The sequence below is a fragment of the Bubalus bubalis genome, chromosome 4 (assembly GCF_019923935.1).
Source record: "Bubalus bubalis isolate 160015118507 breed Murrah chromosome 4, NDDB_SH_1, whole genome shotgun sequence".
NCBI lineage: Eukaryota > Metazoa > Chordata > Mammalia > Artiodactyla > Bovidae > Bubalus > Bubalus bubalis.
This window is the reverse complement of record NC_059160.1, coordinates 29,131,507-29,148,819: the sequence shown is the minus strand read 5'-3', so window position 1 is coordinate 29,148,819 and position 17,313 is coordinate 29,131,507. Positions and strand designations below refer to the sequence as shown.

Genomic DNA, 17,313 nt, shown 5'->3' with positions numbered 1-17,313 from the left:
AGTTAGAGCTTAATAAGCTCTATAGTTCCAGCTTAATATTTATAACTACTTGAAATATAACTAAGCACAACTTAAGTTAATATCATGTTTATTTTAATAAGCTTTCATACAGATATGTTACTCGGTCATCTAACTGGAACGTTTTAATTACAAGATTTGCTCTTATAATACTGAAGGCCATAAAAATGATAGGGAATTCTGAGGTGGTCACGTGGTTAGGACTCCTCACTTTCACTGCCGAGAGCACGGGTTCGTTCCTTGGTTGAGGAACCGAGATCCCATAAGACAGGCAGTGCAGCAGCCCTCTCCCAACCCCCTAAAAGAAAATAATAACAATGGTACCAACAACTAATTTTTGAAGAACAGATTTATAAACTATTTTCAAATAAATTTCACTTGATGCTTATAAAAATTCTGAGAAATGGTAATTCCCAGTATCTCTATTTAAGGATGAGAAACCTAAGTTCAAATTAGTCTAATAATTTGACCAAGTTTAGTTCCCCCTGACCTTGCATCCAGGAATCTTGAGTTTATTCTCTGTGTTTGAGCTATTGTAAAAATAGCTTTTGAAATTACATTCCTCATGAAAAAAATTTTAAGCCATGTTTCTAAACCACACATAGTAAATAGATGGTATTCTGTTACTACCCTTGACTGCAAATGTCCAGATAAAAAAACTGTTCAATTGTACTGTATTAAATACGGATAACAGCAATTGGAATGCTGACCCCGTTTTGAATAGAGGCGTTCCATGAAATGCTTTACTTACTGTTCATTCACTACAAAAATACAATTGTCCTGGGATGGCTGTCCTGTGACTGGATGTTTACAGGTCACTTTCCTTTCATTATGGCTGGAAGAAAACAGAATAAGAGAAAATGAATGTACTATTACCACAAACTTTACGAAAACCAGGTAGCAAAATAGCCAATTTCTTCATTGCAACAATAAAGTTAGTGAGTAAAGGCGATGCAATTCAAAGCCCCAGGTACTGACACTCCTACATAGCCCTTTCTACTATCTATTGTATGTACATGTGTGTGTAAATGCTAACTTAGTTTTACAATACAGCTAGACTCACCAGTTCCCAACCCACCCCTATCCACAGTAGGACCTCAATTTGTTCTTCTATTTTCATAAACAAAAGTAAGCTGATCTGGCTCCACAATCATTGCATTTTATATGATAGGTGGGCCATGAATAGAAAATAAGTATGAGTATCCACCTACATCCATTATTTTGTATCCCAGTCTACGCACATTATAGAGACCCACTGTCAAATTCAAATATGGAAAAATCAATCTAATAGCACTACAAGATGGGCACCAGAGTATTAAAACGTAGACTGTAGCACTGGAAGAGCAATAATTTATGGGATTCTCGTTTCACAAAAAAATCTTTACATAAATAATGTAAAGGGACTGATTTTTATATCTGAAGAAAGTATGCTATAGAAACTTGTAAGAGGAGAAATGGAAGGAGTAAACAAAATTTTTTAATGAATGTACAAACAACACAAACAAAGAAAAATCTACCTTTTATGCTTGTTGAAAAAAAAACTGCTTTAAGAGTGGCTATTTTTTGGAGAAAAAGATCTTTGCCTAAGAACTGCTATTCTTCCTAGGTCAAGTGATAAGATTATGCCTACTACTGTCTTTGGAGATCAGTCCTGGGTGTTCATTGGAAGGACTGATATTGAAGCTGAAACTCCAATACTTTGGCTACCTGATGCAAAGAGCTGACTCATTTGAAAAGACCCTGATGCTGGGAAAGATTGAGGGCAGGAGAAGGGGACGACAGAGGATGAGATGGTTGGATGGCATCACCGACTCAACAGACATGGGTTTGGGTGGACTCTGGGAGTTGGTGATGGACAGCGAGGCCTGGCGTGCTGCAGTTCATGGGGTTGTAAAGAGTTGGACGCGACTGAGCGACTGAACTGAACTGTCTTCTGGATATGAAAGGAGAAAAACCCCAATCTATTTATCTAAGCCCAAAATAACAGATGCCTAAAATAATATGTAACATGCAATGATATCTAAAAAATATACATCATTTGTAAACAAATATTTTTTTTCTCCACTGACTAACATACTACAAAGAAAACTGTAAGGAAGATCAATCACTGACATGCCAGACTTTAGAAAACAACTTTAATTATGGAGAAAACAGTCAAGATGTACTGAATACTGCTTTGTTAATTTTAAAAGATTATTCCATGTGATCTGTATTAACACATTTAATAGGTGATAAGAGGCGGTGGGTTTAGATATTTATTTGTGGTGATACTTTCACTACATAAAAAGCATGCAGATGACTTTCTTATCAGTTAATTTAAGAAAGTGCAACAATGGAAACCTAAAGTCTCATAATGGGATATCAGCTTATACAATAAGCAATAAACTGATGACAGAATAACTAAGAACAAACAGCCTCTGGAGATGAAGTGGAAAATGCTGAAGTACCTAAATGTGATGAATACCATGAATATGTCAAGGTACATAAATGCTGATGCTTTAACAGAATAAAATGCTGTGGGGAAGGGAGTAAACCTATGATAGAGATTAGACAGACACCTTAAAAATGAAAAAAGGAGGACAGCATCTTTTTTTAAGTCTCTTCTTGGGAAGGGGCATTAAAAAGCTAGACTTGGTTCAGTGGAAGGTAGAAGAGAAATATACAAATTCTTTTTATAAAAACCAATATTGCAAAAATAAAACAAATACTCCCTATTGTATTGCATTATTTTCCAGTACTATGCCATCTTGCCTAGAGGGACTAAAGTAGACTCTAACCCTAATATTCCAGAAACTGTAAATTATAACTACAGGACCTTGTAATGGTTACTGGCCTAAGAGATTATTACTCTGACCACCAGACAATAGATTTGAGTATCCATTAGACAAGGACATGGGCTTCCTTGGTGGCTCAGACCATAAAGAACCTGCATGCAATCCAGGAGACCTGGGTTTAATACCTGGGTCAGGAAGATCCCCTGGAGAAGGGATTGGCAACCCACTCCAGTATTCTTGCCTGGAGAATGCTATGGACAGAGGAGCCTGTCAGGCTACTGTCCATGGGGTTGCAAAAGAGTCAGACACAACTGAGTAACACACACAGACAAGGGCACAGGGCAAAGGAGACACTAAAATAAAGAACAATCATAAAGGAGCATAAACACTCTTTACCCTGAAAGTGGATGTTATTTCAATTAAACTGAATACAGTTATATTGTCCAAGTACTTTTAGGATCACAATGTCTTTAAGTAAAACTCACTAAATAAATAAAAATCTTAGCATTCTATCTTAGTTAAAAGTGCATGCATGCATGCTCAGTCGTGTAACCTGCCAGGTTCCTCGGCCCATGGGATCTTCCAGGCAAGAATACTGACTGGGTTGCCATATCCTCCTCCATGGGATCTTCCCGACCCAGGGATCAAACCCATGTCTCCTGCATTGGCAGGCAGATTCTTTATCACTGAGCCACCTGGGAAGCCCCTTAGTTAAAAGATCAGTGATTAAAATCAATCACAAAAAATGAATATATCTATGCTCTTCTTTTACTTTTTTAAAGTATCCATTGTGTTTTCTTTTATTTAATGTTATACTAAGTTGACATAAAAAATCATTTATTTACATGGGCACTCTAAGATGCAAGTCTTCTGCTATTCTTTAATGAAAGAAATCATCTTTCCTATTACTTAGGCCTAACTGTAACACATACACAAAGAAGTCCTCTCAAATGTTTATTTGTTCTGACTTAATTATAGTCACTCAAGATTACTAGGTTTCTATAAAATTAAAATTCGTAAGATTGAGATTTTATAGGCAATGAGTTTAGTTATAAAATGTCATCTCTCATAAAACAACATACTTATCAAATAAAAATCAGAGTAATGTTTTCTAATGATTTTGTTAAAATATCAATTAAAATAAATTAAGAGTATGAAAAACCAAAATATCAACCAAACAAAATTCCAGTCTTAAGTGTTTAAATGTGGTAATTTTCCACAACCTGGTAGGATTGTCAATTCTTACTGCTCTTGTTTGTGCAAATGTATTTTTATATACTTAAAATTTTATTTTTATATTTCAAAAATTAATTTCTACATCATCCACAGAAACTAAAAATCAGTTAAAAATATACTGAGCCAACAAATGAAAGCAATGTAAATATAACCCAAATGAATCTTTAAAAAAAATAAGCAAAAAGCCATCACTGTTAATGTGCAGAATTCTTTTAGTGCGTAATACACAAGTTCTTTAATACACACAGCAACTGGGCACCCTGGGAGGTGGCTGGCCACATATGAAGTCATGACCATCACCCTTGGCACAAAGGAGGAGGGACTGCTCAGACCACAAGAGGGAAGGGAAGACAAAATTCCAGCCTTTCTTCAGTTCTACCGGTCTGTCTGCAGTATTATTTATGAAGTATATCTTTTCATCCAACACTCACCATCCTTTCTGTAGTCTAAGTTTTTCTTTTTTTCCCCTCCTCCTTTGAAGGGTCTCAAAATCCAGATGAAAGTAGCATCAGTTTTCCTATAACATTTATGTACAAGGATGTTCCGATGCAATTTGTGTACTACAGAAAAGCTGAAACATCACATAAATTCTGCATCTGTGTATTCATGAGCACATTTACAAGAAAGCCTAGGTGAGTGCAGAAACTGCACCTGATGATGTTGACAGCGAGGAGCACACAAATGACACACCTGCACACCCTCAAATGTCCTGCAGCTACTTCAGTTCACTGTCTGTTTTACAAAACACACCCATTCATAGACAGTGATACAACTGTCTAATTTCACGTCTTTCCACTTTCAACACTTCCCAATAATTCACAAGCTGAAACCTCTCCAATGTCCATTTCCACAAGCAAACTGCCGGTCTTTTTCAACACAAAGTGTATTTGTAGTACTTTTTTCCCTAAGCATTTAACATGTATGAAACTATGTTACGTCTTTCATTAGGCTCCTATCTTTATTTGTTTAATTAATTTATTAGGCTGCAGGTCTTTAGTTGCAGCATGTGGGATCTAGTTCCCCACCAGGGTTGGAACCCGGGCCCCATGCATTAGGAGTGTGGAGTCTTAGTCATCAGACCACCAGGGAAGTCCTCTTATTCTTATTTTTATGTGTCACTAATGAGGCTTTTGAATACTATGCTCCTAAAGCCATTTTCCACAAAATCCCTAAACTTTCATTGTCTGAGTTCACACAGGGAGGTGATTTTTAGGAAAACGTGTGCTGTGTTACAGCAAAAGTGACTGTACTAACTAAATTATGAATTAACATACCTCTGTGCTGCCCAAAGAAAGGCAATGCCAAAGAATGCTCAAACTACCACACAATTGCACTCATCTCACACGCTAGTAAAGTAATGCTCAAAATTCTCCAAGCCACGCTTCAGCAATACATGAACTGTGAACTTCCTGATGTTCAAGCTCGTTTTAGAAAAGGCAGAGGAACCAGAGATCAAATTGCCAACATGCGCTGGATCATGGAAAAAGCAAGAGAGTTCCAGAAAAACATCTATTTCTGCTTTATTGACTATGCCAAAACCTTTGACTGTGTGGATCACAATAAACCGTGGAGAATTCTGAAAGAGATGGGAATACCAGACCACCTGACCTACCTCTTGAGAAACCTGTATGCAGGTCAGGAAGCAACAGTTAGAACTGGAAATGGAACAGACTGGTTCCAAACAGGAAAAGGAGTACATCAAGGCTGTATATTGTCACCCTACTTATTTAAGTTATATGCAAAGTACATCATGAGAAACGCTGGGCTGGAAGAAGCACAAGCTGGAATCAAGATTGCCAGGAGAAATATCAATAACCTCAGATATGCAGATGATACCACCCTTATGGCAGAAAGTGAAGAGGAACTAAAAAGCCTCTTGATGAAAGTGAAAGAGGAGAGTGAAAAAGTTGGCCTAAAGCTCAACATTCAGAAAACTAAGATCATGCCATCTGGTCCTATCACTTCATGGCAAATAGATGGGGAAACAGTGGAAACAGTGTCAGACTTGGGCTCCAAAATCACTGCAGATGGTGACTGCAGCCATGAAATTAAAAGATGCTTACTCCTTGGAAGGAAAGTTATGACCAACCTAGACAGCATATTCAAAAGCAGAGACATTACTTTGCCAACCTTTGTTGTCTAGTCAAGGCTATGGTTTTTCCAGTGGTCATGTATGGATGTGAGAGTTGGACTGTGAATAAAGCTAAGCACCGAAGAATTGATGCTTTTGAACTGTGGTGTTGGAGAAGACTCTTGAGAGTCCCTTGGACTGCAAGGAGATCCAACCAGTCCATTCTGAAGGAGATCAGCCCTGGGTGTTCTTTGGAAGGAATGATGCTAAAGCTGAAACTCCAGTACTTTGGCCACCTCATGCGAAGAGCTGACTCATTGGAAAAGACCCCGATGCTGGGAGGGATTGGGGGCAGGAGGAGAAGGGGATGACAGAGGATGAGATGGCTGGAAAGCATCACCAACTCAATGGACAGTGAGTTTGAGCAAACTCTTCGACATGTTGACGGACAGGGAAGCCTGGCGTGCTGCAATTCATGGGGTTGCAAAGAGTCGGACTCGACTGAGCGACTGAACTGAACTGAAACGGCTTCAGCTCTGTCTGACTCTGTGACCAGATGGACTGCAGCCCGCCAGGCTCCTCTGACCATGGGATTCTCCAGGCAAGAATACTGGAGTGAGGTGCCATGTCCTCCTCCAGGGAATCTTCCCGACCCAGGGGTCAAACCCTTGTCTGTTACGCCTCCTGCATTGGCAGTGGGGTTCTTTACCACTAGCACCACCTGGGAAGCGCTGGGAATAATTTTTGTCTCCCAAGGGACATTGGGAAATGCATGGTAAGATGTCTGGTTTTACATATATATTATTTAAGTATCGTTGATTTACAATGATGTGTCATTTCTGCTATATGGCAAAGTGACTCAGTTATACATATATATATATACACACACACACACACACACACACATACACACACACACACACACACACACACATTCTTTTTAATATTCTTTTCCATTAGGTTTATCCTGGACATTGAATATAGTTCCCTGTGCTATACAGTAGACCTCGTTATATACATCCACTGTCTGGTAGCACTTTTTGAACATTACAACTGGGGTTCGTATGTAGTGAGTAGAGGCCAGGATGCTGCTCAACATCTTACAACTTGCAGGAGAGTTTTTCACAGGAATAAAGTATCCAGCTCCAAATATCAATAGTGCTGAGGCTGGGCAACTTCCAGGAGGGCTTGCACCAGGCGGCACGTTCCAGGATTGCTGCTGCCAGTTCCCTGGTCCCTGAGGTGAGCCGCTGTCAACCCACACCTCTGCAGGAGATCTTTCAAAACCAGCAGGGCACATGGGTTCAATCCCTGGCTGGGGAACCAGGCCTGAACACACTACAGAGCAACTAAGCCCAAGTACTGCAACTATTCAGCCCACAAACCACAACTCGAGAGTCCGTGCACTGAAAGAAAGGATCCTACCTGATGCAATGAAGGTTCCATGTGCTACAACTAAGATTCAAGGCATTTAATCCATAAATAAATATTTTTAAAAAATAGTGCTGAGGGTAATAAACCCTATGTGAAGACCATCATTGCCCTCTAACAATAAACTCGGCCACATAAGCCATGTGTATTATTTCTGTGGGTTCACTGTACCTGTCTACGTCTCAGCTGCCTCACAGTTAGGTAACAGTAGCTATGTCACATGTTGCTTGTCTATTTGTTTAGAACTGTTCTAGGTACCTGGTGATGGCCGTGAACAAAACATAAAAATCACTGCCCTTGTGGAATTTACTTTCTAGTGGGGATGTTTATGAAGATTAAGTCAGTAAAGAGTATAAACATGGCCAGGAACAGACAAGGCCTTGAAGACATTTATTTTTGTTATGAACTAGAGAAATTGAGCATATGTTGGTGTCATCAGACAACTTATTAGGTTCAGTAACCTATTTAAACTGAAATAGTTCAAATGAACATGCAACCCGAAAAATGTTAAAAACTCTTGTTATCCCGCTAGTCAGTATTTACTGTCAAAGAATAAAGGTGTGATCTCTCGTGGCTCTCATGTTTCTTGTCAAGATATTCCTAACATATCCAAAAACAGAAAATAGAGGAGAAAAGTCATTCTAATATAAAAGCTTCAAGGAGAGAGTAGCTATGTATTTAAGGCAGTATTCAAGAAGGTTTTTAAATAAAAAATGGACTCTGCTATTCTGAAGAGTTCATTACTGAATGAAATAGGTCACATCCAGGAGCTCATTCTGAGGATCATGCTCTATCAAAGGTAAAGGATCAAATCTGTGGCACTTTTAGAAAATATATCAAGAAATTGAGAAATAGCAACACAAATTGCTTGTTCTTTGGCATTATGCCCTCTTCACTTTTTATTACTAGACATTTAATCATTTACTAGAATTTAAATGAAAGATCTGCTTAATTCCAACCCCTATGGAACTATTTCACTCAATAATTGGATTTTAAAAGATCTTTTGATGAATAAATCTGTGTGTGTATAAAATGGCATATTTCCATCAAATTATACAAAAAACAAATTAAATGAGAAATCTACTGGAGATGGAGTAGAAATTCATTATTCTGCCTTATTCTTTTTCAAATCGTATTTGTGAACCAAACAGTGCCTCATGAAGGTTACTGTACCAGAAAATGTGGGTGAAGGTGTGCCACCTTAAGCAGTTCTGAGCTTTACATCAAAAGGGAAAGCTGATAAACTACAACGGTTTCTATAACCCATTTATGGAAACAGAATTTAATGAGAATCAACTCTAAGTGGCAGGTACTGTTATATGAAGAGTAATTTAGACCGTATGACAACACTCTGAAGATTGGGAATGCCGGTGTTTATGTCCATTCCCAGGCTTGCTAGAGGAAGCCATTTTTTTGGTTCAGTCCACCCTGCTAGTTTGTTCTCAGCAGGACACTAATAAGGGAGGACGTCAATCAAGGATATCCCTAAGGAAACAATCCCCCATACACTAAACAGATGCCTGAAACATCCATTTCAAATATAAACCCCAGTAAAAGTATGGGTTTAGAAAGAGGAAAAAAGATGTCTGCTAACACGGTGTTTAAATTTTTGAGTATAATGATGAAAGGAGGTTAACACTGAAGAACTTTCATTCTTACTGGAGTGATTATTTCAAAATATACAAGGCAAAACATGAAATATTTAGCACAGCTATGAACTGAAAAATGAAATCTAGTTTTTTTTTTATTTTATTTATTTTTAATCTAAGGCTAATTGCTTTACAATGCTGTCTTGGTTTCTGCCACATATCAACATGAATCAGTCATAGGTAATTTGGTTTTAAAACTCCTGTTATCTAACATTCAGGCTACAACTTTGCAACCTCTGTTGAGTGTAAATGTAAATTTTGTATCAGGTATTTATAAACAGGCGAAATGCCCTCACATTAAGTCCTTTGAAATATTAGGATTTGTCTGGTTTTTGCAAAAATGAATATATCACTGAGAGTACTAGATTGAAAAATTAAAATGAATCAGCACAGTACACAGTGTATATGTATATTCTTTAAACCAGATATGGAAAGAAGCTATTTTAGATTTAAAAATAAGAACATTTGAGATCCCAAGGAGATATGATTATTCATGACTGCATAATATGGGAATACTGACTGGTCTATCCTGTTTAGCTGGGCATCTGACCAGTCTCAAACTGGCTGCAGTGGTCCCAAACATCACATGCAGACCAGGGTCTAGAAGTGAAAGGAAAGTCTCCGCATACACTATTCCTTTTCAAGAAGTTTCTCAAAAACTCCCTGGCCATCCTTGTCTAGACTCTCACTGGCCAGATGTATGTGTCAAAAGGGTTTCCCAGGTGGCTCAGTGGTAAAGAATCCACCTGCCAAAGCAGGAGATATGGGTTTGATCCCTGGGTTGGGAAGATCCCCTGGAGGAGGAAAGGTCAACCCACTTTAGTGGGTTGAAGAATCTTATGGACAGAGGAGCCTGGCAGGCTACAGTCCACAGGGTTGCAGGGTCTGACATGACTGAAGCACTTAGCACCCACATATGCATACAAATGAGATAACATAGTCTTTGCCTTTCTCAGACTTGTTTCACTTAGCATAATGCCCTCATGGTCCATCCATGTTGTTGCAAATGGGAATATTCCACTGTGTGCATATGTATTACATACATACAAACTGCATTTTCTTTATCTATTCATCCACTGATGGACACCTCAGTTGTTTCCGTATCGTGGCTATTATAAACAATGCTGCAATGATCCTGGGTGGGCGGCAGTGCACAGCTTTTTGAATTAGTGCTTTTGTTTCCTTTGGATCAATACCCAGAAGGACCTGTTAGATCAACATGGTGCTTCTGTTTTTAATTTTTTGAGGACCCTCCATACTGTTTCCCACCATGGCTGCACCAACTTACTTCCCACTAATGTGCACTGAGGGTTCTCTTTTCTCCACATCCTAACCAACACTTACCTCTTAAAACAAGTGATGATAGTGGTTCTGACAGGTTTGACTTGCATTTCCCTGTTGAGCACATTTTCATGTACCCGTTGGTCTTCTGTATGTCTTCTTTGGAAAAACCTCTATTCAGACCCTCTGCCCATTTTTTAACTGAATTTTTTTTTTTTTTTTGCCATTGAGTTGTATGTGTTCTTTATACATTTTAGATATTACTCCGTATCAGACACATGACTTGCTAATTTTTTCTCCCATTGGGTAGACTGCCTTTTCATTTTATTGATGGTTCCCTTTATTATTCAGTTAGTCCCATTTGTTTTTGTTGCTCTTTTCTTTGGTGTTAGGAAAAGATTTTTTTTTTTAACATTTTGGCCATTAATAACTATGTACTGGCTACTTCTTAGTATTGCAATTCTCCCCTGTGGGAATATTTGTTTTAGTGATTTTTTTTTTTTTAATATTTTGGCTTCATGAGTGACTCCAATGATTGCTTTACTACAAAATCCATTCTATTTTTTAACTTAAGAAATAAATATTGAAATTGCTAACATCAATAACGAAAGATTGAGGGCAGGAGAAGGGGATGACAGAGCATGAGATGGTTGGATGGCACCACTGCCTCAACTGACATGAGCTTGGGTAAACTCCGGGAGTTGGTGATGGACAGGGAGGCCTGGTGTGCTGCAGTCCATGGGGTCGCAGAGTCGGACATGACTGAGCGACTGAACTGAACATCAGTAACAGCCAATAATTCTTCTGAGTGATATGTCAGACAGAGCAAAGTTTACTAGGTAGTGTTTTATCCGTGTACCAGTGGTAAGAAGGTTGAAAATCTATCGACTATGCACAAAGTATATATTTTAGAAAACTCTGTCCCACAGAAGAGATTTTGATTCTCTCTTGTTAAATTCAGCTGCACACCCCCATTTGTATGATTTGCTCAGCATCATGTATTTCCCTTATGGGAGAGAAAGAAGGATTTAATTTAGTCTAAGAAAAATAGGATATCATAGTGGTTTGGCAGTTCTTTCTGCAACCCTGTCAAGAAGCCAGTATCATGACTTGGACTTTTACAAGGGCCGAGACCTTAAAAGGTGCCTCATACCCATAATGCTGTTAGACTGGAGCAAGGCAGAGAGATCTGTGGACTATGGAAGTGATTGTACTTCTCAAATTTAGGTACAAAACCAAAAAGCAAACAGCTCAGATGTGCATGGACAACTCTTCAATATCCTTCCACTCAAACCAAAAAGAATACTGTACATTCTCAATGTGGCCTTGGTTTCATTATACTATCAGACAATTATACTTTTTGACTTGTTTTAAAATTGAAGAGCTTTGCAAATTATCATATATAGGATGGATAAACAACAGGGTCCTACTGTAGAACACAGGGAACTGTATTTAATATCCTGTGATAACCCATAATGGAAAAGAATGTATAAATGGGTATAACTGAATCACTTTTCTGTATAGTAGATATTAACAACATTGTAAATCAACTATATTTCAGTTAAAAAAAAAACTGAGGCGCCTTTACCAATAGAAATTATGATGCTATAATGTGTCACTCTGAGACTTAGTCTCAAATTAGGTTTAAAAACTATGTCTGAAGCAGTGACTTAGTTATTAAACATGATTTTTATTTATTAGTTATTAAACCAATTGGGTCTATGGTGGTCCACAGTAATTTTTAAAACACTGTTACATGTAAAGTTGATTAATGTCTTATGCAGATAACTATTTGGATTTATTTTCCTTTAAATAAAAAGGCAAAAAATGCTATGTTGAAATCTGACTACCACAATGACTGTTTCTGCAATTTATTTTTAAACTGAAAATATGCTGGCATGGAAAATTATGCCTGCAATTAAAGGCAGTGTTTTAAGAACAAAAGAAAACACTGAAAGTGCCATGCCTTTTCTTGAGAGAAATGGAATTCTTGAGCCTTAGTTATGTGAATAACCACTGAGTTAGCAATCTAAAAGATTGCAATTTTTTTTCTTTTGCGAAACATGTAAAGTATATATTTCCTTTCCCCACATTTAGTTCTAAATGCCATTTGCCTTTAACTTCGAACTAACTGCTTCCAGACGTCCTGCTAAAACCTCAGTGATTCATTTACCCACATCTCCAAATTTTCCTTCCAGCCTTAACCCTTTATATTCTCTCCTTTCTCCTCTCATCATTCAGGAAATGGAGCATCTCAGATTTCTTGGGGGCTGGGAGTGGGGAGGGGGGTAAGGAACAAAAGATACACCCTCTCTGATCCACACTCCCAACAAGGAAAATAAAAATCAGCACCTAAATAGCAACCACCACATGACGTCACTCTGAGTGCAGCTCAGCTCTCCTTCTGAGCCTGCTACTCTGGAAACTCGACCAGCAATCCTCACACAGCCCCTCCGAGGTATGCATTACTGTCTTCACTCTACATGTGAATAAACTGAGGCTCACAGCCTCACTTGTATTCTCCATGTGTCAGAAGCCACATGGAGACCTGGTCCCCAGAGCTCCAGTTCTGTCCTTTTCAGTCTCCTTTTCCTGCTTTCAACAGCTGCCCCTTCTTGACTCATCACAGCCAGTGAGCCTTCGTAGTTCTGCCTCACATCTTCTCCCAGGTTTCTGCTCAATGGTAACTAAAACACAACACAACACAACACAACACACCTCAACACTACCCTCTCCTTGCACACACCATGAACATGTACCCTCCCCTGCTTTCTCATGTCTCACTGCCTAGCATCACCCCAAGGTTATTCCCATCTGAAGCACAGTAATGAAACCTTTACAGAGTCCAACGGAATTTTAAACCCAGTGTTTCTTTTCCATCTTCTTATTCTCTACGGCTTTGCAATCATTCTCCACTCTCAGTGGCTCAGACAACATTATCACGATGTAAATGTAACTTCATATTTCCCTGATTATAGGTCCCAAAGAATTTAAGCATAAATAACATCAATAGTAAACAATGGAATTTTTACAAAGGCACCCAACAGGAATTGAAAACTTTGCTTTTTCCACTGGGAAAATAGGAGTATGATGTAATGCTGCAAGTACAAAGCTGAAAGCATCATAGACTAGGAACAAAATAAAGGAAAAAAATTCGAAATATGAGATTCACATACAAATTATGTTTTAGTTTTTTGTATTTACAGATAATTTCTAAATCATCTTCTGGAAAAAAAAATCCTAAATAAAACCAACATACTAATTTAGAATCTACAAAATAAATTTGACAATAGACTTTAAGTAATTTTGGAATTAGAGAATAATTCAATGATCACCATGCTAGTTATGAAGAAAATGAACACAGCATGTTAATAACTGTTATCCATCCTGAGTTTTATGGGACAGGTACATTTAGACCACTTAATAAATCACATTATAAACAAAAATGCTTAAAATAATTTAGATAATTGTCTCACTTGGAAGTCATTTGAGTGATTCTTAAGAAGCTTTTAAATAGGAAGGTTAAATGACACTTTATGGTTAAAACAGAAAAATGGCTCTTAGAATGTGCAAGCTAATCCACCAGAGTCATTTTCTGTCATGCACTCAAGAATCAAGTGACATTTCTGGTTGCTATCCAGAAATAACCCTACATAAGAAGCTCGCTAATGGCATCTCCATCACTGCCTTAGTCTAGGCTCTTAAGTCTCCCAAGGCCCTTAACAACATCCGAATTCATCTCATTATAATCAGGATATCCCCCATTTAGAGCATCCTCCACTGAACCTCAACTTCCTTCTATAAAACAGCAACCAAAGCCAGAACAACAAACCTTATTCCAGAGGGCTTTTGAAAGGTACCTGGTAGCACCACCAGACGTTACCTAATAAAGCCCTCTGCTGCTGCTACTGCTGCTAAAGCCCTCACTAAATAGTAAATAGCCGAACTTGAATATGACATGTGGACACAGGGTGGGCGACAGGGGAGGATGGGACAAACTGGGAGAGTAGGATTGACACATATACACTGCGTGTGCTTAGCTGCTCAGTCGTGTCTGACTCTTTGCAATCCCATGGACTGAGGCCACCAGTCTCCACTGTCAGTATGGATTCTCTAGGCAAGAATACTGGAGTGGGTTGCTATGCCCTCCCTCCAGTGGCTCTTCCCAACCCAGGGATTGAACCCAGGTCTCCTGTACTGCAGGCAGATTCTTTACCATCTGAGCCACCAGGGAAGCCCAAGAATATTGGAGTGGGTAGCCTTTCCCTTCTCCAGGGGATCTTCCTGACCCAGGAATTGAACCAGGGTCTCCTGCATTGCAGGCAGATTCTTTACCAGCTGAGCTACCAGGGAAGCCCATATATATTTCACTACCATATATAAAATAGATAGCTAGTAGGAAGCTGCTGTATAGCACAGAGAGTTCAGCTTGATGCTCTGTCATGACCTGGAGGGGTGGGGGTGGGGGGTGAGGGTTCGAGAGGGAGGGTATATGTGTATACATATAGCTGATTGACTTTGTTGTACAGCAGGAACACACCCAATATTGTAAAGCAATTATACCCCAATTTAAAGAAATAAATAATAAACATGAATGTGCTAGCCGAGGGAGGTTTCCTGAAGAGGAGTCAAATTATGTCACATCCTTGCTTTAAAAAGTTGTTGGCTCTCTGCCCTATGTTTAACGTGAAGTACAACTATAATTTAATGAATGAGGAAGCTGATAATTTGATCAAAAGTTAATGTTTACTGTTGAATGATCTATGTAAAAAGTCCTTGTAAAACCACACAAGACTAAGAATGATCACAGGGTATATACTCCAGTGATTTCAAAGAACGCTTATTTGAAAAAGTAGTCACTTATTTCAAAAAACTATTAATTACAAAAGTCTAATGGAGTTTTAAAATAAAATTAAGCAGAATTCCAACTTAGGAACATGTCAGTAGTCAGAAATATTTCAGACAACTCTATTGCTCCCTAATGAATACTAATTAGTAATCTTTTATTGTAACATATATTAAATGGAGGATTAGTACACCCCTGGTATGAAAGTTATCAACAAATTAGAAAAAGCAGAATTTAAGCACCATCTCGTTTGCTTTTGGGTGGTTATACACTACTTTAAAAAGCTAACCTAGTTCTAAATAGGTTGCAAAAAAGATCCAATTATTGTAGGTGAAACTTTCTTCCCAACAGAATCAAGTTGACAGACTAAGAAGTTTTTCAAATTAGGAAAAAAATTAGCAATTATTGAATTTTACTATTCTTCATTAATCATTTTCATACTGCAGGAGCTTTACCAAAACAACCACTTCAAGAATAAAAAGGAAGCTACTGATAAGTCAAATGATATCCCTATGCAACAAAAACATTTTGTTAAGAAATGGTATGCCTTCAAAATGGCTATGTTTTCTGTGTAACTTAAATATTTTCATTCACTCAGTATGAAACAGGCACTCATGACGTTTGGCCTTAATGATATTCTTATAAACAAATATGAGGAGTAACTAACCAAAAACGAGCCCGATTTGGGACTGATCTTGCTTAGAAAGGGGAAGAGCCGAGATGGTGGCCCAGAAGTGGCTGCCACTTGAATTGAGCCTCCATGGGATCAGCAAGATTATTCAGATGTGACCAGAGTTTAACCCAGATGGAAGGGAGGGGGCACAGAAATGAGACTGAAAATCCAGGCTTTGAGTGACAATATATTTACATATGATTTCCAGGTGGTGCAGTGGTAAAGAATCTGTCTGCCAATGAAGGAGACGCAAGAGACGTGAGTTTGACCCCTGGGTAGGGAAGATCCCCTGGAGAAGGAAATGCCAACCCACTCCAGTATTCTTGCCTGGAGTATTCCGCAGACAGAGGAGCCTGGTGGGCTACAGTCCATAGAGTGGTGAAGAGTCAGACATGACTGAGCACACACACACACACACACACACACACACACATACATATTTATATATAAAATTTCCATTATGTAAGTTTTGAAGCAGGGTATTTGTTCCATTGTTAGGTTCTCTGTCACTTCAATTTCAGAGGAATGCATTTTTTTTAACCTCTGAAAAGGTCCAAAGAGTAATGCACTTATGTGATGCACACAGCACTTTAATTAAGGCTCAGTTTCGTCAGCAAATCATTATCCCTAAGTACTGAGAAATTTCTCACTTACAGATGAGGCAGAAGTCGGACAAAGATCTGACCTAGAATAGCAGGCAGGGCCCACTTCCCGCAGCAGAGCCCCAGACACAGAGAGCAGAGCCGGCAGTGAACTCCGATGGCTGCTTGCGGCCACTGTGATGGCCGAGTGCTACTCAGGATATGCTTCTTTCTAACAGAGTGTGAAGCCACTGCACGCTATTAGATGGTTAGGATAACTAGTAGGTTTTCATCATCACAGTAAAGATTAAAACTCTCTAATGCAAGGCTCAAGATATTCCCCTCATTTATTTAACTTGTGTAATCAATTCATTTATTCATGCTCAAACATTCATTAAATATCTATTATGCACGAAGTTTTGTACTCTCCACCACTATGAAACAAAAATATAGTTCAAGACTATAATGGGCTTCAGAATACTGTTCCATCTGAGTGGACCAAGCCAAATCTCAAACTTGAAGAATACCACAGTCATATTTTACCACCAGGCTTCAGTATTTTTTGGAATGAGTTCCTCAAAGAACACCTTATTCATGAACAGACAAGTACTTTATTCCCAGTGCTTCAGAGTTGAGTCAGGCTTTTATGTCAATTTCAGGTTATCCCCTTGACCCCCACCCCAAGCTCTGCTCATCCTCCCTTCTTTTGTCAGATTTAATTTCCTGTTCATACAAAAAAGTTAAAGTAGCTTC

The 17,313-nt window shown here is 38.6% G+C and overlaps 1 protein-coding gene across 19 annotated transcripts in view; it reads right to left on the bottom strand.

Moving 5' to 3' along the window:
- PLEKHA5 (pleckstrin homology domain containing A5) overlaps window positions 1-17,313 on the bottom strand; it is a 258,725-nt gene that overhangs the window by 104,603 nt on the left and 136,809 nt on the right. For all 19 annotated transcript variants that reach the window (XM_025283335.3, XM_044941219.2, XM_044941220.2 and 16 more), the window contains one exon: window positions 770-853. In XM_025283335.3, coding sequence (XP_025139120.3) covers window positions 770-853 — 84 coding nt within the window. The remainder of the gene's footprint in view (window positions 1-769; window positions 854-17,313) is intronic.